Source organism: Eptesicus fuscus, chromosome 16, assembly GCF_027574615.1.
Source record: "Eptesicus fuscus isolate TK198812 chromosome 16, DD_ASM_mEF_20220401, whole genome shotgun sequence".
Taxonomy (NCBI): domain Eukaryota; kingdom Metazoa; phylum Chordata; class Mammalia; order Chiroptera; family Vespertilionidae; genus Eptesicus; species Eptesicus fuscus.
The window spans coordinates 16,179,981-16,205,801 of NC_072488.1; the positions used below are offsets into that span (position 1 = coordinate 16,179,981).

The 25,821-nt window shown below is 41.7% G+C and overlaps 1 protein-coding gene and 1 pseudogene across 1 annotated transcript in view; one reads left to right on the plus strand and one right to left on the minus strand.

Moving 5' to 3' along the window:
- The window catches only part of RASGRP3 (RAS guanyl releasing protein 3), a 74,875-nt gene that overhangs the window by 33,679 nt on the left and 15,375 nt on the right, over window positions 1-25,821 (plus strand). The window contains exons 3-14 of the mRNA XM_054728184.1: window positions 530-656; window positions 3,908-4,103; window positions 5,096-5,198; window positions 6,944-7,006; window positions 7,526-7,657; window positions 8,861-9,008; window positions 10,463-10,636; window positions 11,240-11,356; window positions 13,362-13,637; window positions 19,719-19,796; window positions 23,166-23,279; window positions 25,161-25,276. Of these exons, the coding sequence (XP_054584159.1) occupies window positions 4,034-4,103; window positions 5,096-5,198; window positions 6,944-7,006; window positions 7,526-7,657; window positions 8,861-9,008; window positions 10,463-10,636; window positions 11,240-11,356; window positions 13,362-13,637; window positions 19,719-19,796; window positions 23,166-23,279; window positions 25,161-25,276 (1,391 nt within the window). The 5' untranslated portion in view covers window positions 530-656; window positions 3,908-4,033. The remainder of the gene's footprint in view (window positions 1-529; window positions 657-3,907; window positions 4,104-5,095; window positions 5,199-6,943; window positions 7,007-7,525; window positions 7,658-8,860; window positions 9,009-10,462; window positions 10,637-11,239; window positions 11,357-13,361; window positions 13,638-19,718; window positions 19,797-23,165; window positions 23,280-25,160; window positions 25,277-25,821) is intronic.
- On the minus strand, window positions 23,620-24,811 carry LOC103305623 (nascent polypeptide-associated complex subunit alpha-like; annotated as a pseudogene).

The window sequence follows — 25,821 nt, forward strand, 5'->3', positions numbered from 1 at the left end:
GCCGGAGAGCACTATCAACATTAAAGCAACCCCTAAACCACTGGGAGACTAAACAACCTGGACTGAAATAACACTGACATTCACGTTGAGACAGCCAGGAGTGATTTAGAGCCAGAGTCTGAGGATCAGCACAACAAATTGTTTTAGAGGTTTACTAACATCCCAAAGTCTGTGTTTGGGAATTCTTAATGAGTAATCCACTGATAGAAGTCACTTGGACTAAAGTAATATTTTACACTATGTGTATAAATTTTGGGTTTGCAACATTTTAAGGTTTTTAATAGACTGGATTTAAAAAAAAAAAAACAACCACAACTGCTTGACTTTTAAAATATCAAGTCGCAAAGTAACTATTTTGAATGTTTTCTCTGTTTTAATTAAGTTTATGGGTGAATTTTAGACAAAAGAAATCTCAAAAAACACCTATATTTTAAGGTTTGGGGAAATGCTTTTAACACAAGGTGAATTCCTTTGGGTTTCTATTATTTAACTCTGTCTGAGGAATTTTCTTTTTCTGTTTTTTTATCAGGTTCTCCAAAGTACTTACTACTTACTGGATAAGCCACTACTACAGACTACGTTCCCAATGCAATTTCCAATGATGATAACTGCCCTTAAAATTCATTCAGACCTGGAAATCTGTGTGAAGCCAATGGGTAGGTATTTCTTTAAACTATTGTAAATTAAGCAAGAAACTCTTCAAAACAAATATCCCTGGAAAAACTAACAGAAACATGTCATGATATTAAACAGGAGTTATCTTTGGATGGTGAGATAATGGATAACTTTTTTCCCTTTCCTTTCTTATTGTCTATTTTAAATGATGCATGTATATTGTTTTTACAATAAAGGAGCTGTACTTTTGAAAAAGCAGTTGTAGATAATAGTATCCACATATGTGACAGAATATCTCAGGTGCATGTGCAGGCTACAGAATCTAAGCAGGGACACAGACACATCTGCTGAGTATAGAAACAGATTGTAACGGGATAGCCCAGCCCACCTGGCTCTCCTGGGCTGGCTTCTTTGCAGATCACAAATATAACTCCGAACATGGTGACAGGATTTTGGTACCAGGTTATGTCTAACCCCTTGTGGAAGGTCAACAACTTCTCCATAGAGCTTGGCTGAGTAATTTTGGATTTGACCTGAGAAACTAGTTTAGTTAATGTAGGCTGTTTGGTTCTAAGTAATAAATCTAATATTCAGCAACAAGAGTTCATAAGATTTAAAAACTGTCTGTATATACACAAAGGTAACCAAACTTGTCAAATATCCGATCTTTACTTTTAAGGGGGCTGACAGAGATTAGGGAAATCAGAGAAGTGCTGCCCCAAATGTCCTGGGAGAGGTTACCAAGCGCATATTATAAACATAGGCAGATCCTATTGAGTCCTGATCTTCGCTAAAACCTGATTTAAGTTAGTAAAACAAACTAAAACAATGACCTCTTAAAATTTATAGTACACATTCAAGCAAATAGACACATATTCAAAATCAAACTTTTTATAATTGTTATTAATTTCTTCGTCTATTCATTCACTCATTCATTAATTTAGCACATGCTTTTTTTCAGAGGCAAAAGCGTAGGAGTTGGGGAATACACTAGGGGGAAAAAAACACACAAAAATTCCAAGTTCCTGGAATATGTTTATAGTATTCAAGAAAATATTTTAAAAACCCAAATAAACAAGTAAAATATATCATAGGCCATATGCAGATACATGTTAAGAAGAAAAATAAATCCAGGAAGTAAGGTCGAGCATGCCCGGTGGGAGCTGGGCATGGAGAAAGAGGTGTTGTTTTAACTGGGTGGTCAGGAAGGCCTCCCGGTAAGGTAACTTGGCTAATAAATGTAAGAGGGTGGGTTCCAGGCAACTTTAATATTCCCCTTTCTCAAATCATTTGCGCGGCCGAAGTGGGAGAATATTGATTCAGCGTGCCTGTTATATTTCATTGCACATGTGAAATAACCCTACTTTTTATGCTCTACGAGTGGTACCTTCAACACACAAGAATATGGTTCTTATACCGAAACAATACACAGTAAACAAGTTTCCTCCGGAAACTTGCCTGGTGAACAGACTCTCTCAAATGTCCCTCTTCGGTGGTCCCATTGACTTAGTACAACCGTTCGTATGGACATGAGGGTTTTTTTTTCCCCTATTTACTCACGTGTTTGCTTACTGAAATGGACTATGAGCCCACTGAAAGCAGGGAGGGGACAATGATTTGTCCCTCTTATCAGCCTCAGTGCCTTGCCCAGGCCTTGAACATGCCGAATACTCAATGATTACCAGTTGCATAAATAAATTTCAGGAGTAAATTAGACATTGACTTCAAGCAGCTCATAAGATGACTCTCCAGGGGCCACATTTACCTACTAAACTGTCCAGCGTGGGTAACTATCTTACATCATGATGACATCTGGACTTTTCCAAGCCCTACGTGGACCTGGCATCAAGAAGTCACCCTGTAAAAGAAAATGATGGAGTGCCCCCAACAGGGATCCTTTCAGTATAAGCAGTCCTGAGAGGTTATTTCCAATCCCATGTTCCCCATGACAGTGCTGTAAAATGGGACAGCTGTCATCACCATATTTTTCTTCTTATCTCTGCAACAGAGAATCAGTTTATAGCCTTTTTCTGAGATGGCGTGGAAGAGTGATATTTTCACATCATATTAGGGTCAAAATTATGAGAGTTTATGATAACTATACTGGGGTGAATAGTAAAAAGGGAAAAAGGAACCCAAAAGCTTGATTTTATAATAGAGTCCTGATTCTAGACCTTAATAATAATTGTATGGTTTTGGACAAGTAGCTGAATCTCTGTGAATCCCATGGCCTCATCCACAAACTGAGAATAATTACTGCTGCACAATAATACTATGAAGTTCAAGTTGTATAATAAATGTAAAGAATTTGGTATAATGCCTGGTATATAATGTGGGTGTTTAATAAATTGTTTGTATTTTTACTACTGTTAATAGTAGTGTTGATGGAATATTGCTCCGCCCTAATGAAATTTTGCCTTTTGTGACAGCATGGATGGACCCAGAGACTATTATGCTAAGTGAAATAAATTAGACAGAAAAAGACAAATCCCATATGATTTCACTTATAGGTAGAGTCTAAAAAATAAATAAAATGAACAAACAAAACAGAACCAAACTCATAGATACAGAGAACATTTTTGATGGTTGCCAGGTGTGAAGGAGATTGGGGGAATGGGTGAAAAAGGGGAAGGGATTAAGATGTACAAGTTGCCATTAAAAACAATCACAGGGATGTATAGTCAATACAGCAAAGGGAATATAGTCAATACAATTGTAGTAACTATGTGTGGTGTCAGATGGGTACCAGACTTACCTGGATGATCACTTCACAAGGTATATACATGTCTAATCACTATGTTGTACACCTGAAACTAGTATTATATTGTATGTCAACTATAATTGAAATTTTTTAATTTTAAGAAAAGAAAAATATAATAGTGTTACTATTGGAGAACTTAGGCAAATAAGATTCTTTAACCTTTATATGATCACTGAGGATAATGCTCATAAATATATTTGTAATTTAAAATTTATCTTCCTCTATAGACTCATAATATTAAACTAAGTAATGTTTATAAAATACTGGGATGTTTTGTCACTTGAGAACATGAAGAAAATGTTTCCCCAGAAATTTCAGCTGCAAAATGGGATGGTATTTAATAGAGAACATCTCTGTAGTCTCAGAGCATCATACACGATAAGGGATAGCTTAGCAAACATTTTGCCATCATTGAGGTTGATATTTCTCCTGTAGAAAGATACAGTTGATGAAAGCAATTAGCTTTTTGGGTAGGAAAGTGATGCTTTAATGGGGTCTGAACTCTGGTCTGATAACTTTCTTTTTCTTTAGAGCCTTGAAGTATAACTAAGGACAGAGACCATCACGAGGCACAAACATCACCAACTTGCATGATTATGGAGATGGTCTGTGTGATGCTGAAAATGTCTCTAGTTTTTTGACAACGGCTAAATAACCATGGGGTCCAGTGGACTTGGGAAAGCAGCAACATTAGACGAACTGCTGAGCACCTGCATTGAGATGTTTGGTATGAGTCTTTTCTCCCCTTCGTATATCTTGATACTATCACTTCCTCCTAGTCAGAGGCAAGTGTTGCTGTAGAGCAGAATTCAGTCTTCATATCTTGGTGCTTAAGGCCTTTTGATTTGACCCAGTCTGCTTCCCCAGTATCACTGCTCTCTGCATTTCCTTCCCTTTACTGCCCACAGCTAATACACTAGCCATACTGTCTAGATAAGGATTCTGGAACATTCTCTGCATCTTTCTACCTAAATGCCTTTATCATACCCCTTTCACTGAAATTCTGCTTTAGGGTTCATCACAGATACCATCTCCAATGTTCATAATACCATTCCTAATCTCCCCTGTCAGGATTGTTCCCTCCCACAGTCCTTTGTAACTTTCATATGACGCATGGCATATGCTGCTGTGATCACTTCTTGGTCTTTGGCTTAGACAAGTGAGGGTAGCACAATCTGCTGCATTCTCTATTTGCATCTGAGTCTTATATCTCCTACTAGGTTATAGACTTTACAGCTATATGCTTATGCTTATGTATCTACCTCAGCATTTTGGATTACTCTTTACCACAATAGAGTCACACTCGAGTTATTTGTTGAATTGATTTTATACGAAAAAGCTAAACCAGAGTAGGATTGCCAGATAAAATACAGGATGATCAGTTAAATTTGAATTTCAGATAAACCACAGTTTTAGTATAAGTATGTCCTAAATAATGCATGGGATACACTTATATTAGGAAATTATTTGTGCTTTACCTTATTTCAGATTTAACTAAGGGACCTGGATTTTCATTTGCTAAATTCTGGCAGCCCTAAACCAGAGTAAGGATGAAACCTACCCACTTAACTTGCAAGAAAATACCAGCAGAAGTAGGAGGAAAATGATAATTGAGTCTATGAGAAATTTTTGACACTAATGTTTCCCTACTGATATTAGGAAAAGAGAAGAGAAGTACTGTTACCTCCTCACCCCTCATCTCATTTTATTTTTTAACAGATGACAATGGAGAGCTGGATAATAGTTATTTGCCAAGAATAGTTCTACTGATGCACCGATGGTATTTATCTTCCACTGAATTGGCAGAAAAACTTCTCTGCATATATCTTTTCAACTACTGTATAATCATAAATCAAGTTATGTACTTATATAGATAGAGTGTCTAACCAAAGCCAGTAAATTAAGATGAATAAATAATCTACAGCCAGTTACCCAGCTGTTTTGTGAATATATTTAGACATCTAGACAAAACATCTGGATGGTGGAGCAAATAGTTGCCTATCCATCTGGATATTTTGGCTCTACTTGAACATAAGCGCTAGATATAAAATGAAACAGGAGCTCTAGGCTGAATGTCTCTAACCTGCTTCAACATTTCTGCTGTAAGTACAATGAAAGAATATTTGGCACTAATTCAGGATCTAATTCATCCCTTTTAGAATGGCAAAATGTTGGACCTAGAGAATATGATTTAGACATTTAGAAATGCCAGCCAAAGTAATATGATGTGGCTCAGGCACAAACACCACCTAAGATTTTACATCTTTCCTTACTGTCAAGATACAAAGAACATTCTAGCAGGTTTATTGTAATTTGTTGACTGATGTTAATTTCAGGTTTCCTTCTGACTTAAGAGGAAAATACCATTCTAGAAGGGTTTATAGCAGTTCATCAGTTGTACATAATGCAGTCTTAAAAGATGGTTGAAAGCCAAATGACTGAAAATGGTCTCACATTTATAAGGACGTTTCATCCCCTAATATCTAATGTTATCATATAATTGCTAATATTGGTTCCTATAGTCTCTGCCTGCTTCAAGCCCAGGGGCTCTGCAGGTAAGAGAGAGACCCTACAGGGCAGGGGAGCCCGAGACAGGGCGGGCCCATGGAGGATAATCCGGCCCAAGAGGGGCTTCTACCTGCTTACTTCCAGCTTCCTCCACTTTCCACTTCTTCCCTCCATCCTCCCACGGCCTCCAGGCCAAAGGGGATGATAGAGAGGACAAGGGGACATTCACCCTGAACAGAGGTCCCTGGAAGTGAACAGGATCCTGGTTCCCGGTGTCTCAAGGTTTCCAGGAGTCCCACTACTGAGGGTAGCCCACAGGGAAGGATGGATGGAATTATCTCAGTCTGGTCCCATCTCTCCTCAGGATCCAAACACTGTCCAAAGACTGTGCCCCAAACAGCATTCTCATCATTATTATGCCCGCTGATAATATGAAACACACATTAAAATGGATATTTAGATACAGTACAGCCTAATGTCTGAAAGTACCGATTGCATAACAGTTGAAACTGCCTGTGAGCTGACATTTCTTTAGATTGTCCTCCCTTTAGATCACTAGCTACTACATACCCACAGTGCCTGGCCTATAGCAGGAGTTCAGTATATATTTGTTAAAGACAGTGTATTAGTATAACTGCCAGTGACATTTTTAAATATTAAAGAAATAAAAGTACATATATAAGGCATTAATCCTAATTACAAGACTTTTTTTTTTTTTTTTTTTTTTTGCCAAAATGGTGCTTCTATGTACTACCAATTTTAAACGCTATCTAGTTGGTAGCATAGGTGTAATTATGGTTGACAGTCTTCACTTGGTAAGGGCTCAGGAAGGTAAAATTTTGTAAGTGACTTCTCTTCCCGACCAAAAAAGGACATCCCAGAGCAATAAACTATTCAGTGCTGACATCATCAGAACACACTCCTCTCCCCATTTGAACACCCACATAAGCCAAAGGTCCCCAGTGTGGCCCTCTTATCAGGAATTCATCTACATTGATCAAAGCTGCAGGTGTCTGCAAAGGAAACAAATTGCAAGGAGCTTTTCTTTAACGGGTGTACGTATCGAAATGCCAGTGGAGAAAGCTGTGATGAATTTCGATTAAAGATCTGCTACTTCATGAGGTAAATATACTTACAAATTTAATTGTCTTGTAGTGTCTGCTTCTGGTTGACACTCCTTTCCCCCAAGAGGCAGACCTGGTTTGACAATGAAACTGACTCAGATTCCCCTTTGTTGATTTTGCTAAAATTGGCCCTCCTCTGTTCTTGGGGGTCGAATTTATCTTTCTTTGGAACTAGAGCTCAAGCAGTGGTAAATGTGATTAGGGGATGAAAACAGCCCTGAGAGTGAATTCTTTTTTTCTTCTCCCTCACCATGCACATTCCCACCTACTTGCCATGAGCCTAGAAGGGTTTCCTTCTGGAGAGAGTCAGAAAGAGGGGCTCAGTGTGGGACTGGATTTGGGTCCTTGATTGAAGGGAAAGGGTGAGACTCAATGTGATGGGTGGGGGATAGGAGATTGCTAATTGGGGTGTGGTCCTAAATTCTCTATTGAATGTAATCTGTAAAATGATACTATAGTTTACACAAAGGTCCAGCTTGAAATCCTCTAGTTGTCAAACATATTTGATGCCTTTCAGGTACTGGATTCTGAAATTTCCTGCAGAGTTTAATTTGGACCTTGGTTTGATCCGCATGACCGAAGAATTCCGAGAAGTAGCTAGTCAACTAGGATATGAAAAACATGTCAGCCTCATCGACATATCCAGCATGTAAGAGTGGCCCCAAGCTTCTTTCAAACATGATGAGTCCTCTCTTCGGGGGAGGGACTGGTGACGACCTCACTAGACCTCAATCCATGCCATTTCAGAATCAAGGTGTGCTTCTTTGAGAAAGTCTTGCGGAAGTGAGCACCATTGCACCTAATTCATCTCTCCCAGCTTCCATTTCTTTATTTGTAAAATGGGAGTCGTACCTTTCTCATAGAATTATTATGAGCAACCAGTCAGTACATAAGGTAGTAGGTAAAACCATTTGGCACATATAAATACTCAGTATTTTCTAAATGTAGTGAATGTCCCCTACGCCCTTGCCACTCATAGTGTGGTCTCTGGATAGGTAGCATTGGCATCATGTGGGAGCTCAATAGAAATGCCGACTCTCAGGCCTCACCCTAAACCTGCTGATTTGGAAACTCTACTTGAATAAGATCCCCAAGTGATTCATATGCTCATTCAAGTTTGAGAAGCCCTGTACCATGGTGCTTCTGAGGTCAGCCTGAGGCTGTACAAATGTTGACCATAGTTGTGCCATGAACTAGTTACCTGTTATTAGGAATGTGGTGCTAATTAGGATGGTGTTTTATATCAACCAGTTCACTTTGCACAGATAAAACTATTTTATGACCCTAAGTATGGGTTTCCATCTTGCAAATATGTGTTCTCTATTTTCCTATAATACTTCTTCAAGAGTGATCCGAGAATCATTCGGGATATTGTTAAAAATCCAGACAATTATTCAGGTTCATTCCCAGTAAATCAGAATCTCTGGCAATGAAGTCAGACCTCTCTCTTTATAACAAACTTTTCTGATGATCCCTATCTTGCCAAAGTGTGAGAACCAGTTTCTAGTGATCCCCATGTGCCTTAAGTCACTACCTATATATTGATTAACTCCCAAATTTATAGACCTAGTCCTGACCTCTCCCTTATGATCCAAACCCTACTGGCCACCAGAAAGACCAAGTGAGAGATTCTGGATGGATCAGTGCAAATCCACCCTGTCTGGGAAAACAACTCAAAGTTTATGTTCTACTGGCGATGGGTCAGTGGTTTTCTCTTCCAATACCCAGGACCGGGCGTGTATTTTGCACAAGCCCCTGGAGGCAGACCAAGAGTTAGAGTCAATAGGTTAATAACCTCCATTGAAGGAAACAGGCTTGCGGCACACTGACCAGACTCACTCCTCTTTTCTAGACCGTCCTATGATTGGATGAGAAGAGTCACACAGAGGAAAAAAGTATCCAAGAAGGGAAAAGCCTGTCTGCTGTTTGACCATCTGGAGCCCATTGAGTTGGCTGAGCACCTCACTTTTCTGGAGCATAAATCTTTTCGAAGGATCTCAGTAAGAAATTTGACATTTATTCTTCCAAGGATAACAACCTCCATGCCAACTTTCCTAAGAGCCGCGTTTTCATACTCTGACGTGTTGGCAGCCTCTGTCACTGTGTTCTATTGGAAAAGTGCCCTCAATTCACAGGAACAATCCCTTTCCACCAAAAGTAAATATTATCCTGTCTTTATTTTATGGCGCGGGAGCTATATTTCTGCTGCTGTATTTTCAATGTCCCCTTTCATGGGATGAAAGTACGACTTTCTGAATACCCAGTGCCGATATAACCATTCAAGGTTTATTTAGGTCTGTTGGCTTCTCCCCAGTGAACGTATTTCGCTAGGCCCTCTGTTTGGGGGGAGAAATATTTATTTAGGTTGGGATTTGTATAAATGCCTAATTATGGGTGTAGGTTGAAAATAGGAATTGTAGGCTTTGAGGAGAATCTCAGCATCGGAGTATTTGTTTTCCAGGGATGGAGATCCTGAATTAAACATTTCTTTCCTACTCTGTCTTGATAGCTTTCCTTCTCTACCCTTTTCTCGCTTCGGACTGTGGTCTCTTACTAGCTACCTACTCACTGCCCACTTGTTATGATAATATTTCCACAACGGTTGGTTGGTTACAAGCAGCCTTTGTCTCTCTCACCAAGCTCTGGGGCGGCGGTCACTCCTCCTTCTTTGCCAAGATGCCAGGGAATGAATTACATTATTCCTTGCAAAGAAGAACATGAGGTTAGAAATATGGATTTCTGAAAGACCGATTCTTTTCACTAAGCAATCCTACTTGGAGAGGCCCTTTTACTGACTCCCGGCAGGCAGGCTATAAGAGGAAACCCCTACACTGTTTATATGACAGAAGGCTCATATGTATTTGACAACATCCATGCTGATTTTCTGAAAATGTGTCTGTTTTACTAAAGAGCTGTCTTACTTCAATTACTATTTTTTTCCTGGAAAAATAAAACATTGATAACGTTTGAAATCATTATATTTATATGCATTTCCTCCTTTTTAATGTATGCCTTTTTATCTCAAACTTACCTGACCATTGGAATCACCAGTTGTGGGTGAAAAATGGAGATTCTGAGGTTCTTTCTCCGAAGATAATGACCCTTTAGGTCTGGAGCGTTCCCAGAAACCCCTATTTTAGCAAATGCTCCAGGTGAATATTATGACCCACCAATTATAGGTTTCACTGGAATGTGACTTGGAGTCTTACCCCTTCCTCACCCCACCAACACCTTCATGTGTACTAGTAATGCGTGTATGTCTGTGTTGGGGAGTGAAATACAGCCAAATAACGTGTTAAAACTACACGTGTGTTTAAACTTACAAGATGCCACTAAAATGTGAAATGGAAGAAATCGTAGTGCTATAATAAAACAATATCTCACCTCTTTCATGCAACATTCTAATTTCCCATTTTGCAAAGACTTCATTATAATTCAGAGTCTCTTTTACTAGTTTACTGATTACCAAAGCTATGTCATCCATGGCTGCCTGGAGAATAACCCGACCTTGGAGAGATCTATTGCTTTATTTAATGGAATCTCTAAGTGGGTCCAGTTGATGGTTCTGAGCAAACCAACCCCCCAGCAAAGAGCAGAAGTCATCACAAAGTTTATCAATGTTGCCAAGGTATGTACATCTGGTTATGAGACTGGAGTTCTTACAGCATTCTAGATGTCCATGCACTCTATTGAGAAAAGTTGTTGGGAAAACTTGGGGTTCATAATATAAAGGGCAATTAAACTACTCATACATGTTTTTTTAAAATATATTTTATTGATTTTTTTACAGAGAGGAAGAGAGAGGGATAGAGAGTTAGAAACATCGATGAGAGAGAAATATTGATCAGCTGCCTCCTGCACACCCCCTACTGGGATGTGCCCGCGACCAAGGCACATGCCCTTGACCGGAATCGAACCTGGGACCCTTGAGTCCGCAGGCCGACGCTCTATCCACTGAGCCAAACCAGTCAGGGCAACTCATACATGTTTAATGAACAAATCATACTTCTCTCATGCAAGAAGATTGCTTTTAGTTGCCAATACCTGAAAGCACTATATTTCTGTGCAATGATTGATATATTTTCCTAATGGATTTTATTTGCACTTCATTTTAAATTATTTGTCCTATGTCCTTGTTATCAAATTGTGTATGCATTCACCTGTAATTCAGAAAGCACAGAAGAATTCAAAAATTGTTAGAAAGTATTGATGTTGACATTTTATATTGCAGAAGCTCCTTCAGCTCAAAAACTTTAACACCCTGATGGCAGTGGTGGGAGGCCTTAGTCATAGTTCCATTTCACGCCTCAAAGAGACCCATTCTCATCTTTCTTCAGAAGTTACCAAGGTACAGTGGCTTGGATGCTAATCCCAAGTAAAGAAGTCATTCGTAAACTGTTTAGGGGTAGGATACTCTTAACAAATGTCACTGGGAGGGGAGTGTTTTCTTCTTAGACAATGGTGGGTTACACATGGGGGATGAAATAGGAAGGGAATAGACATGCCACCTGGAAAACAGGTTGGAGGTGTTGGCAAGTGTCCGGGTAAGAGTACCTTGAATACCATTACATATTGTAGTTGTAAATATTCAACAAGTGTGTATTTGGTGCTTCCCATGTGATAGGCACTGTGATACAATCAGGGACTACAAGGCGAATAAGACAGAAACCATTCCTATCCTCCCCTCCTCAAAGGAAGTCATTGAACACCTGCTCTACTCATGGCACTGTGTTCAACTCAGCAGAAGATGCAATGGAAGCGAGAGACATAGGCCTTGTCTAGAAACTCCTCAGATTTATTGCTGATTTTTCAGGAGTAAAAGTGTGTTTTTTAAAAATGATTACTTCCCAAATCAAGCTTTCTGCCATATTTATTTCCAGGTACCTATAATAATATTTTTCCTTACTGAACAAAAAGAAACATTTCCTTCTTATGAAGAGATTTCCTGTTAAGAGTGTACTTTGCTGTATCAGTAAGGACACTTTCAGTTGTAAGTTTTTTAAAACTCTTGAAATGGCTTAAACAATAAGGAAATAGATCGTCTTCTCACATACCTGGAAGTCCAGAGGCAAAGCTGACTGGACTTCAGGCATGGTCTGATCAGAGCTCTGGCTGCTGTACTGCCTTCCTCTGAGTATCAGTTTTTATTTTGGTTTTTTTTTTGTTGTCTCATCAATGCAGAAAATTAAACTCTCTTGTTCGTGAAAGGTGGATACAGAGAACATTTCTTTAGTTAGCTCTGCCCCTATGGAATTAAAGACCTTCTTTTTAGACAGATTGGACCATCTCAAGTCATATGTCTACTTCTGGACCAATAACAGTTGCCAGAGGAATACAGTGTACGGATTGGCTTCACTCTGTGTTTCTGAACCAATCACAAACCAGAGGGGTGGAGTTATGATAATGGTAAATCAGAACCCATCCTTGGACCTAGGGATGGAAACAGCTCCCTCTGAGTCACATGGGCTGCTTTGGGAAAGAGTAGACTGATGAAAATTAGGGTCTGTTAGGAAAGTCTGGTTGCTCTTAGGCAACCAACAATAACTTGTCCATATAAACAGGATGATGTAGACCACAGAGCACTGGTGTCTGACCTCAAGCACTGCACTCACTCCAAGTATGATAGGGCTCATTATGTGTTTCATTTTCCTTTAGCTTTGTACTGAATTTCAAATAAAGAGCAAAACATATTTTTTTATTAAAAGTTTTTAATGTTGGCATGATTGCAGACATTCCCCTGGTGAAGAATATGAATCCAACAGAGGCTCAAAAAGGCTAGGTACCACCAGTGTGTCTTAAAAATTACTTATTTGAACTCCTCTTTCTTATAGAAAAGGGAACTGAGGCCCTAAAAAGTGAAGTGACTTGGTCAGGGTCACCCTGTGAGTGGCAGAGTTCAAAACCACAGCTGTCTCACACCTCAGTGTGACATTTCCTACCCCATACTGTCCCAGATTAATCTTCAAGTAATATATCTCAAATGCAACTTTCTTGGAATAACTAGGAAATTTTAATATACTACATACTTAAATATAACATAATACGTGCATGTATTTGTAGACCGTAATATTTTCATTAATTATAAAATACGTATATAGACATGATATTTAACATCCCAGCTTCCCTAATAGGTAGGCAGAGGTGTGGGCTATTTGCATGTTGTAGCAGAATGGAACAGGCTGTCCAACTCCTAGGACATTTTTCTTGTTCCTGTTTAACATTTCCTTGTATCAACATTGGTGCAATGGATACTTCTCTCAGTAGCCGAGGAATTTCCTAGCCACACACTGCGGGCCTGGGGATGGGCAGATGGGAAGGCTGTCTGAAAATTCTTCTTTTCCATCTGTTCCCAGAACTGGAATGAAATGACAGAGCTGGTCTCCTCCAACGGCAATTACTGCAATTACCGCAAGGCCTTTGCCGACTGCGAGGGCTTCAAAATCCCCATCCTTGGTGTGCACTTGAAAGACTTGATAGCAGTCCATGTCATTTTCCCAGACTGGACGGAGGAGAACAAAGTGAACATTGTGAAAATGCACCAGCTCTCCGTCACCCTGAGTGAACTGGTCTCCCTGCAGAATGCCTCCCACCACTTAGAGCCCAACATGGATTTGATCAACCTGCTCACGGTGAGTCCAAGGGACTGGGGTGTGTGCTAATAACTCTTCTGCCCCTTACGTCCCAGGGGATGCAGAAAAAACTGTGCCTGCAATTCACTGGGGGTGCAGAGGGTAGAGTTGAACTCCCGGTCAGTAGACAGGGAGAACTCTCAAAAGATGAGGGGAGGAGATCCCATAGCCATAACCACATGACTTAAGGCCCAGTTTCTGCACCTGCAGCTCTAGTTTCTAGCATTCTTAGAGAGGCCCTCCAGGGCGGTCTTCAGCCCCTCCCTCTCCTTCATCACACTCCTGTAATAAATCACCTCCTTCTCTATGCCCTGCACTCACTGCTTTTCTTTATCCTCACGGCTGTTGGCGAGGCCTGGAGCAATGCAAGGACCTCCTTTGTGATCTGCCCTCACCACCAGTCTCCCCCAAACCCTAGATGCAGTTCCCAGCCTGACACCGGAAGCCCTTCAGGACTCATGTTCTGACTCTCGGGCTAGCCTTGTTTGTTATCATGCAGCCCCGCATCACAGCTGCCTTTGAGGGATAGTGGACTTCTTATACTTTCCACCATGAGCTGCTGCCTCTGCTTCCTGGCCTTGCACTTCCTTGGAAAACCCCTTCCCTACCCACTCCTGTGATTAGCCCCAATCCAAAGTGTCTATTTTTCTGGTGCATTCTCTGTTCCCCTCCAAAGCACTAATGCATCCGTCGCATGTGTTGCCCTTGCACTCTATGCCTTCTTACCTATAGGAGGTATCCCTCAGCGTTAGACTTTTCCCCCCTGTTTACCTGACTTATACATCACATGTCCCCAGCACCTTTCACAAAACCTGGCATATTTTGGAGCTCAATAGGTGAATAAAGTGCTGTACTTAGTAATGATGGAGGTCAGACAGAAGTTCACCTACCATTCATATTTTTAGGGCATTTGTGACACACACCTTTAGCTGGTGTCTGGATCCTAGCACCTTTAGACACAACAGGTGTATAGAAGAGAACTTTTCCCATTGGCTGCCTCTTGGTCAGGGGGACAAAGCTGAACTAAATTCTCTCGCCCTTGCTAAGCAACTTCTCTGTAAAGGTTTTTTTTAACACTGTAGCATCTGAAACTTGGCTGCAATATTGAATTGACTCTTTTCCTTTAATTGGCCATGGAAAATAAAAACAATACCCTGTCTGAAGTTCTGAGAGTCTAAATCCCCTACGACTGCGACACTGGAATAGAGTGTGGTACCCAGAGCTTCTCCACAACTGTTCCTAGAGCACATAATTATTTACCAAAGAGGAGAAACCCTAAGTGTACAAAATGATGCCAGCTGCACCCTTAGTATAAAGCAGAAGTAGCCAACACACAGAAACACAAATCTCTTGGGGTTGAGTTTGTGTGACAAATAGTAAACACACAGACATTCTCTATTGGAGGAAGGGGGAAAACCTCACAATAATCTAGGCACCTGCGTTTACTAGTATTCATCATTTGCCTTGTAAATCTGTTTCCATGAATAAGTGCCCAGACTGGCACCTTCCAACAGACTACAAACCCACAGACACAGGTGATGTCTGCAGACCGGCCTGTGTTTCACCTGTCCCTGCCTGGGTTGTCTCCATGAGGTGGAGGGGAATGTCACAGAGCAGACGCCTACACTTAAGCCAGTTTCTCATCCAGGCAAAAGTCAATGATGGAGTAGGGACATTACGTTTGAGTTATAAATGCAGCAAGCAACATCACAACATCACGACACACCTTTAGAGAAATATAGAAGGATTGGTGACTTAAAACTTTTGGGATGCAAATCAAAAATCTGACCTGTAGAAATAAAAGCGAAGAAATAACTCCTTTTGCTAGGAAGAAAAAAAAAGAAAAGAAAAAGATGGCCCGCCCTGCCCCCCCCCCCCTTTCTCTCTCTCTCTCTCTCTCTCTCTCTCTCTCTCTCTCTCTCTCTCGTATGGAAGGAAAACTTGGATGCCAACATGCACCATATAACACTTAGTAATGGCGGTGTTACATAGTAGAGTGTAGCGGCAAGATCCTAGAAGGAAAATCTACCTTTGAGCCCTGCCTCCTTGCTAACGAGCCTTGACGTTGGATTTTTCCAAAAGGATTTTGTGTTCATTTGTGAGGTCTCCCAGCTCCAAACTTCTAGATGTGAGGAATGGTGGAGCCTTGAGAATAAGGAGCCAAGTGTCAACGTGATTGAGTGATTCCAGCCCAGAGACTCATTAGGATAGATGGCACAGTCCCTCATGTGAACACACATCATCAAGCCAGTTTCTATTTAAAGCCAAGATCCTTTGTCTCTCTTCACAACCAAGGAGAAAGCTCAATGCACTGGGATACACATGCATTCTTTCTGCCACAGACGGATTAATCTCAGAATGAGGATCGAGGAGACTCCCGCGTGTGTCCCCCAGAGCCCAGTGAGCATGTCATGAAGCGCCTCCCTGGTGGGACTAGAACCGTAGGACTGACTGCAGCTACCCTAGTGCATGTGAGGTGTCTGAAAGTGAATCCTTGAAAGGGCAATTCATTTTGCCCCAAGACTCTAGATTACATTTCTACCTGAAGTGACTGCTTCTGAACTTGGCTCCCAGCGAGGAAGCCAGTGTGACTGAGAGCCCTGGAAGATAGAAAGTGAAAAGTCTTAAGTTAGTCCATAATCACTAACTGCCTGCTCTGGGCAATAGGCTGCATGGCGATGCATGGACTTCCTCTAATAAGCGATTACAGTTTTCACAGCACTTCGCACATACATTTTCTTAGTAGATTCTCACAAGCCCCCTGTGATGTAGCGCCCAAGTGTAACAAATGAAGAAACTCAGATTTATAAAGGACAAAAGGCTTGCAAATGGCAAGCTTCTAAATCCCAGGGTTCGTTCTCTCTCTCTCTCTCTCTCTGTCTCTCTCTCTCTCTCTCTCTCTCTCTCTCTCTCTCTCTCTTCCCCTCTCTCCACCCCCCACCCCACTAGGCATTTACTCTGTAATGTGTTGGCATTTATTTTATTTTGCATCTGTAAAAATTAAGTAATCTCTCTCTTTCTTCATGGACCTATAAAAAGTAGATTACAGAACAGAATCTGTGAGGGCGGGGACTTTTTATCACTGTCACTTTAGCCCCCAAATGGCCCTGGGCGCATGAAGGAAGGAGGACTGCTCCACTGTTGGGGTGTGGACTGTTCTCCTCAGGGGAGGTCTGGAGAAGACATTTTTTATTGTCGTCCCAATTCACACGCGAGGAGCTTTAAAAGCTGACGCTTCTCGTTTCATGGCACATAAAATAGTCGGATGCTTTTCATAATATTTTTAGATCTGTCAGATACTTTTACCAGAGTCTATGCAAATGACTGGAAAGCCCCTGTAGTTATACAGTCTCGTAAGAAAAAAAGAAGAAGAGTTGCAAAAATGGTGAGTGGAGATAGTTTGATGATCAAGTGTGTCTTATGTTAGAGCTCTCCAGTCCCAGCCATGCAGGTCCTCCCGTCCAGACTGAATCCGCAGCCACCTTTGCCGATTGGCTTGGCGTAAATGCAGCCACCTGAAACGGTGACTCAGCGTTTTTCAGAAACAACCCAACTTAAAAGAGCTCGACACAAGCACATATTCTTGAAATCCCATTGACAAGCTGCCTGTATTATAAACATAGGATAGGGAGTCGAACAGGTCTTTTTGTGCAGGGCCTTTGTGAAGCCCCTAGGACAGTGGTCAGCAAACTCATTAGTCAACAGAGCCAAATATCAACAGTACGATTGAAATTTCTTTTGAGAGACAAATTTTTTAAACTTAAACTTCTAACGCCACTTCTTCAAAATAGACTCGCTCAGGCCATGGTATTTTGTGGAAGAGCCACACTCAAGGGGCCAAAGAGCCGCATGTGGCTCCAGAGCCGCAGTTTGCTGACCACCGCCCTAGGAGATCCAAAAAGATGAACAGGATCATGGCTGGGAACGCAGAGAGTCGGCAGGGTACCCAGAGGGCAGCGTATGGCCACTGATGAGCACAGTGGCGTTTGGCTGCTGCACTGACTGGAAACCGAACCCTGCCGTCCCCATCTGTGAGGCCCTCCAAACAAGCCCTGTTGGACACATATTAGCTCGTTTAACCTTCGCCACAGCCCTGGGGGCGGGGGGAGGGCTATGCTTTATGATTCCATTTTATAGATCAGGAGACTGAGATTCAAGAAGATTAGTGACTTGCCTAGGTTCACACCATCACAAATAAGTGGGGAGCAAACATTGGGAGAAGAACAAAGCACTTCCGTCATAGGGGCAGATACTGTCCGTTTGATATATGATAATACCCAGGGATATTCTGTGTCTTTCAAGAGAGCATCTCCCCTACGCGGTGTGTGGCTTATTTGAATTTCTGATTGGATGTCTGGTCCTGCTGTCATCTCCTCTCCAGTCTTTAGAGGCAGAGACAGGAGGACAGGAGCATGCCCATCAAAGTCCTCATTAACTCTTTTTTTCTAAATATAGTTTTATTGATTTCAGAGAGGAAGGGAGAGGGAGAGAGAGAAACATCAATGATGAGAGAGAATCATTGATTGGCTGCCTTCTGCACACCCCCTATTGGGGATCAAGCCCGCAACCCTGGCATGTGCCTTTGACCAGAATCAAACCCAGGATGCTTCAGTCCACAGGCTGACGCTCTATCCACTGAGCCAAACCAGCTAGGGCAACTCTTTTTTTTTTTTTTATTTCATGGTTAACTTAGTTTATTTTTTTTTTCAATTACAGTTTACATTTGATATTAGTTTGTATTAGTTTCAGGTGGACAGCATAGTGGTTAGACAATCATATCTTTACAAAGCATTCCCCTTGATATTTCTAGTACCCAACTGGCACCATGCATGTTATTGCAATATTGTGGACTATATAACTCTTAATAACAAGGAGTTCAGAAGGAAGACATCAATTTGCTTTCCTTCTTTGTATGGAGCATTCACAGTGCAAGGCAACACGCTGGGACAGGCATTACAGAGGTGGAAAAGCTAGATGCATGGCCACTTTCATGAGGCTTGGGGACTAGCTGAGTCTTCTATTGTGGATTTTACAAACTGGTAAGCACCTGCCCACGGCAGATATGTTTTATTTGGCTCACACATGGAATCATAACTTTTTTTGTTTGTTATTAGTTGCCAGGGTTTAAAAATTGGGATATTCCATATAAAACTCCAGATTTCTGGCTCCTTTTGACAAACCAGAAGACATGGCAATTGTCAGGCTGACAACAGTTTGTCCTAGCTCAGTAGTGGCTGCCTCCCATTCGTCAGAGACCACACCATTCCCCATGGCTTCCCTGCCCCAGAGATCCAATGTCAGATTCCACTCATTAACACAAATTTTCCTTGTTGTCTACCTAACAAGAAAGACACCCAAGTCAATTACCCTGGCAAAGACCTGTTTTCCCAATAAGGTGTTGGTATGCCAGTATTGCTGTCAAAATATTCCTTTCAGGCTCACCAAGTAGAATCATGGAGCTTATTTGGTTATTAATGGTTGTTGGCACACCCTATGCAATATAAATTGAATTATGGTACCAGATAAAATTATAGATGGGAATGAAGCTTGTGTATTATCCATTATCATGTATAATCAATAAATAGTTTTATATCCTCTTGGGGAAAAAAATCCCTTTCAGACATCCCACTTCACTCTTCTATGTGGTGGCTGGTTCCCGAAGGCATTAGTTTGTGATGTGGGAATGGTCCTCGCCTGCGAAGTGGCAGAGCCCCTGGGGAGGAGAGTGACTGTTGTTCGGGGGAAGGTGAATGAAGTGCACATTCTTTGTGAGCAGGCTGTTCATGATCTGAAATAATGCCGGGGCAATTTCATAGTAAAGTCCATTTTATTATGTTTAGGAAAAACCTTTAGGTGACCAAGTCTAGATAAAGCAATATTGATGCTGATGACCATACAAGGTTTATTTTTCCTCTTTTTAATTTCCTTTTCCACCTCTGCATGCCATCTTCATACTGTTCTGCATTCACTCAGATTATTAGACATTGGCTTAACCATTCCGTTTGAAAAGTATATGGGCAATTCAGGTAAATAAATAAATATGAGCCAACATATTTATTTATCCATTCTAATTTCTTGTAGCTTTCACTGGACCTCTATCACACAGAAGATGATATTTATAAATTGTCACTGGTGCTGGAACCTAGAAATTCTAAATCGGTAGGTATTGCCTTCTCTCTGAGAATCAGTGCCCAGCACCGCGGCTTGTCATTTACAGTAATTGGCTGTTGCAGTGGTGCTCTGTGATCTAAAGATTGAAGAATTGAAACATCGATATTATTCCCTTTTCAGCAATCACACAGCTTAGCCCTGACAGTTTGAGAAGTATTTCTTTACATAGGCTAATAAAGAAGAACATCATTTGCAATTACTGTGTTACTATTGATCTTCTATGCGTTGTGTCCCCTCTAAGAACTCGCCTACATTTAGGACCAAAAAGCGTGAACCATAACTCATCTTAACGTTAATGATCATTAAGATGCTTCCAGGCTTTTAATAAAAAATCCCACTCAACATAAAATTAGATTTAATACATTTTAAATACCCTGATCATCATCCACGACTTTTACTGAGTCTAATAATGATTGACTCAGCTCAGAATTTTAATATTACATTGGATCGTGTCTTAATTGATGGCTGACGCTTAGTAAAGAAACATTACATAATGAGATTGAGGAAAATACATTACTGAATGAGCACTTCTCGTCAGTTTTAGCAAGTGGACTATCTCTTAAGTGTGTTTTACACTGATAAAAACAAACAAACAAACAAACAAAAAACTGGGTGAATTTGAAATTCACAATGAGGATGAGGTTTGCATGTTAAAGGAAAAAACGACTCTGTTTGCTTCTTATACCCATATCCTGAGATCAGTTTTTTAATAAAGGTCTCATGCGCCTCTTCTCCCCAGTTGAACTCTGTGGCAGCAACTCCAGCCCTAAGTCTGCCCATCCACTAATACCTGCAGTGATTCTGCACTGGGAGGCTGGAAGAGGCAGAATGACTGTGAGCGCCGCTCCCTGGCTCTGGGAGGGCATGCACATGAGTCCGAGTCAGCTGACCTGGTAGCATCTGTTCTTAAACTAGTGAGGGTGATGGTTCCATCAGCTCTTCACCCCGCCAGTCCCAGAGGCCCACCTCCTAGGGACACTGCAGAACCAAGTCGTGTGGGCAGATACAGCAGAGACAAAGGGAGGAGTGAGGACCCAGACTCTCCCAAGTTACCACGACTAAGAGACAGCTAGAAAGGCAAAGTTAATGTGGAGGGAGGAGGAAAGGGTTTGCCCCTTCCTCATTCCATCGCTCTCATGGGGTGAAGCTGGCCATGGTGTGGTCGGCTGTACTGACCTGTGCGCACGGCATCTCCACCTCCGACACCTTCCTTTTCCTATGACCAGGTACCTGCACTGCTACCTGTTGGTTGTTGGATGCCTGGCAGGGCATCATATGCTTGTTATCTCATTAGCTCCATGAGGAAACTAAGTCTGGTGAGCGTAGGTCTCTAGTAAAAAGGAGATCTGGGATTTGGCCTCATGCCCGTCTGTCTGCTGGTCTGTGCTTTTTCTACCGCGGATGCTGCCCGTCATTTCCCCGCCACCCTTTGTGGGAACAGGGGCGGGTCAACCATTTTAGCACGCTTGCCTGCTTTGTGCTCTTTAGATCCACTTTAGTTTATTTTCAGGATTTCAAGTTGTTGCCGATTTGGGGAGACATGTCCCTCAAACATTGGAAGGTCTTCTTGCAAAAGGAGAAACTTTCAACGCCCCTTCCACGCGCTAAAAATCCTGTGAGCCTATAAACCACATGTCCCAGTCCCTTTCTGTCTCTCTTAATGGGATGCTGCCCTCTTGGGTGCTTAGTGTGTGACATGTGCTGATCACAGGAGAGCGAGGTGCAGGCAGGACTACGTTCCTGAGAGCCTGTAGCTTTGATGTGCTCACCGTGCTGGCCAACCTCACCTACTCACCGGCCAGCCCCACTGAGGACCTTTTTCTGTTGTTCTTAGTGGGACCCTTCGTGCCTCACTAGATCTTTGTGTTTTACTATGTTTCTCTGGTTTTTCACACGACCTCTAGATCAAACAAAATACTTAACAGTCCCACTTAGAGAGTAAGTCCAAACAACTTAATAAATATCTATGTTCTAACAGCATAGTACCCAATTGAAAAAAAAAAGTAATACATATATATTGAAATAAAAATGTTCTTTACTTCATTCTTAAATAACCACAGTGGTTATGTGTGTGCCTCTTGGGCTCTGCACAATTTCTTAAGTGTTGGAATCAGATTGGAAACTGCCCCCCTTATTTCTTGTTCCACGTTGACGTTTTGCTTCGAGACTGGAAAGCAAGGTGGCACTGTCTAATGGGTGGCCGGTGCACTACTTCAAGCTGGTAGTTTGTGTGGTGTCTGACAAATACTGGGTATCACTGTATTTCCCTTGGAAGTTTGAAATATCTTTGGGTACCCCTCTGAGTTCTCTGCAGTACTGCGGGCAGGGTACCTTGCTGTACAGTTTGGGAACTGTGGGCTCATCCTTCATCAGATCAATGAAATGAAAAGCTTGCTAGAAAGAGCCATAATGTGGGCAGATGAGTGACTGCCTGTGGGAGTGGCCGTATCCAGAGGGCGGGTAATTTTTGGTCCTGTTGGTAGCCCACAGGATGCCACCAACCCCCACCTCACAACATTCTTAGGGGCTTAAATCAGTACAGTTACTCCTAAATTCCTCTTGCAAAAATGTTTATCCCCAATTTAGTATCAAATAAAAAAACAACAACACCTGTTGGTACAAGTTTGCATGTGTGCAGCAGCCAAAATATTTACCTTATGTGGGGTCCCAGGGAGAGGATGTAAACAGAACAGCTGGTCTCCCGATAGGATTGTGTTTTTCACTTGTGTTGTGTAAACATGTTACGCGTTATCATCAACATCTTCACCACATTACTAAGTGAAACTGTCTTGCAAGAATATGGAAAAACCTGTGTAGAAAGTTCACAAAAGAGGGCTATAGGGACCTAGTAATTAGACAATCTAAGTGTATTAAGAGAGATGCCAGTATAAGGACATAAACGTAGCCAACCACTGGCAACCACTTACTGCACACACCTACTAATTTATCACTAGCACCAAGTATTAAAGAATTAGGATACTGGCGTTTCATATAGTTTGTATTATATAGAAATCTGTATAGATTGTTATATGGGGGCGTTAAGGATGTTTTTGTAATATTTGGGGAACTTGGATAGGATTTTTGGATGGGCTGGGAGAGCAATTATTTTTTCCCCTTTAAAATAATAGAATCTAGGTTCCTGCTAAGCAGAATGCACTATTCCAACATGTATTTCATTTCAGGTTAGATTCCATTGATAAAAGGTATTTGTTTTCAAAATATTTAAATGTTGCATATATGTACGTTTTTGCTGGGATTACTAATATACAAAATGTATATATCTTTCTCAGTGTCCCTGGTCCTAATTGTTCAAGGCCTCAGATAAAGTTGAAAAATGTGTGTGTTTTCTGTCAGCAGCCTACCTCCCCTACGACGCCTACCAAGCCCGTGGTGCCCCTGGAGTGGGCATCAGGAGTGGTGCCAAAGCCAGACCCCACGGTCATCAACAAGCACATAAGGAAATTAGTTGAGGTAAGTGGATGAAGGAGTGTTAGGAGTGAGCACTAGGAGGCCCCTTTCTCTTTTCAGAATATTCTTTGATTGCCCAGGAATCAACTGGAGGCCATGAAAACAGCACCCCCCCCCCAACCCCCACCCCGGGCAGGTGCAGGTAGGATCAATTTAGCAGACACTTAGCTCAACCTGACATCAGCCTCTTGGGGCAGAGTCTCCAAGAAAGGCCCCCTTTCTCCTCCTTGTCAGTCTGTTCTCACGTGCCCAAATACTCAGCGCTACTTTCAGTTCCTTTCTTTCTCCAGCACTTGACACTTCTGTCATCGTCCCTGCAACTTGAGAGGCTGTTTGGGATCATCTACTCATTCAGAACCCACATGGGACACAATAACATGCCCCATACACTGGCTACCTGAGAGTAGGGAAAGATCCTGTAAGTTGGATAGCTGCTCTTGCTGTAGGCATCTGGGACACGGCAGCACAATGCCATCTAGGTAAGAAACATCACTTAATGAAGGGGAAGGCTCTGTCAGAGCTATCCATACAGAAAGAGGAGTAGCAGCCCTAGCCGGTTTGGCTCAGTGGATAGAATGTCAGCCTGTGGACTGAAGGGTCCTGGGTTTGATTCTGGTCAAGGGCACATGCCTGGGTTGCGGGCTCGATCCCCAATAGGAGGCATGCAGGAGGCAGCAAATCAATGATTCTCTCTCATCATTGATGTTTCTATCTCTCTCTCCTCTCCCTTCCTCTCTGAAATCAATAAAAATCTTTTAAAAAGAAAAAAGAAAGAAAGAGGAGTAGCGGCGCCAGAGTAGAGAAAATGGAAACATTTGCTTGTGACATGATCAATTCTATGCCCTCAAGTTACACACCTGTTTCATCAACCTCTTCCTCTTCGCTCTCCTCTTGTACAGTTAGAGTCTGTTTCATTGAATGTTTGAGACAGCTTCACCTGGAACTCTGAATTTCTCAGCAGCTTCTATCTGTGTTTGCCGAGATAAACCCTGGATCTTGGCTTCCCCAAAACTGTGTAGGTCTCTGAAGCTGGGCTCTTATAGACATCTGGTTATGTGATGACAAAGAGGATATTCTTAGATTTCCAGATAGTGACCCTAGGAGCCCCTGTAACCTGTCAAAGACCCCCTTTGGACATAGCCTTCCATGCCTTCTTTTCACTTCGCCTCTGTTTTGCTTTGCTGGCTGGTTCTTCATGGATTTCAGCTGCTGCCAGCTGGGCTTATTGTATGGGATCTTGTTCCTCCAGCTCTGGTACTGATTCATCACTGCCAGCCTCTGTTCCGGACCCCGTCTCAGCCTGGGCTGTAGCAACTCCTGCTCTGGAACAGGGAGGTTTCTGTGGCTTCACTGAACATCTTTGTGGGGACCACAGAACTAAGATAGCAGCAGCCTCATTACTTCTCATGTTGAACAATTTCAGGCTGTTCTCAATGCCTTCACTTCTGTTTGAACTTCAGAATTAGTTTGTTCACTTAAAATGATTCCCACTGGGACTTTGATTGGAGTTGCATTCAAAGCATACTTTAAGTTTTGAAAAGTTTCACATTTTACAGCTTTATTTTCTATTGTCTTGGTATTGGTATTTGTGAATTCACCAAGCTTAACTCCTATGCAACCCTGAGGTCTCAGTGTAGACCTGTTTTCTCTGGGAAACCTTTTTAAGGCCACCTCTCCACCCCATCGCACTGTTTTTATCAATAGCATTGTACTTATCTTGTTATACCATAAAGGCTCTCCGGTTGTTGTTTTTTATATCTCCCATGAGATTCTAAGCTCCTTGATGGAAAGAATAATATGCTAGTTATCATTGCTTTCCCAATAAGAAGTTCAGAGCCTGACTTGTAAGTGGTCATTCAATAAATATTTGTCTTTCCTTTGTAGTCTGTGTTTAGAAACTATGACCATGACCATGATGGGTACATCTCCCAAGAGGACTTTGAAAGTATAGCTGCCAATTTTCCCTTCTTGGATTCCTTCTGTGTGCTGGACAAAGATCAGTAAGTCTTAATTTTGTTATATTTTAATGCAACTTTCCTGAAGCAGAAAATTATTATCAAAAGAGAACAAGGAAATGGTTCGTTTACATCTTGACAGCTTCCATCCTAGTGCGTTGCTGAGTCTAACTTTTCACTGAATTTTCTCCTGGTGACCATGAACATGACTGGTTGGATGGAATCGCAGGACAGTTCACATTTTCAGTGCTGAGTACAAGCGCCCACTTGCAAGTTAGCCCAGCTCTCCATTTCCCACATTATTTCTACTGTTTAGCTAGTTCATCAACCCCGAAACCTCCATCAAAAAAAAGTAGATGAGAATTAGTGTTAGGGCTGGCCTGGTACAGTTCTCAGCATCAGTGAACCTGCAGGCAATCTTCAAACTCACCAAGAAAGTAAGATTTTTTATTTTTTTATTTTTTTTTAACTTTTTGATTACTTGTGGTTTTCATGAGAGAAGGTTATGGCTACAGATAGCCAAGAATACACCCATCCATTTTTTTTTCCTTTCCAGCTCAAAGGTTGTCTTGATAAACAACAACAAAAAT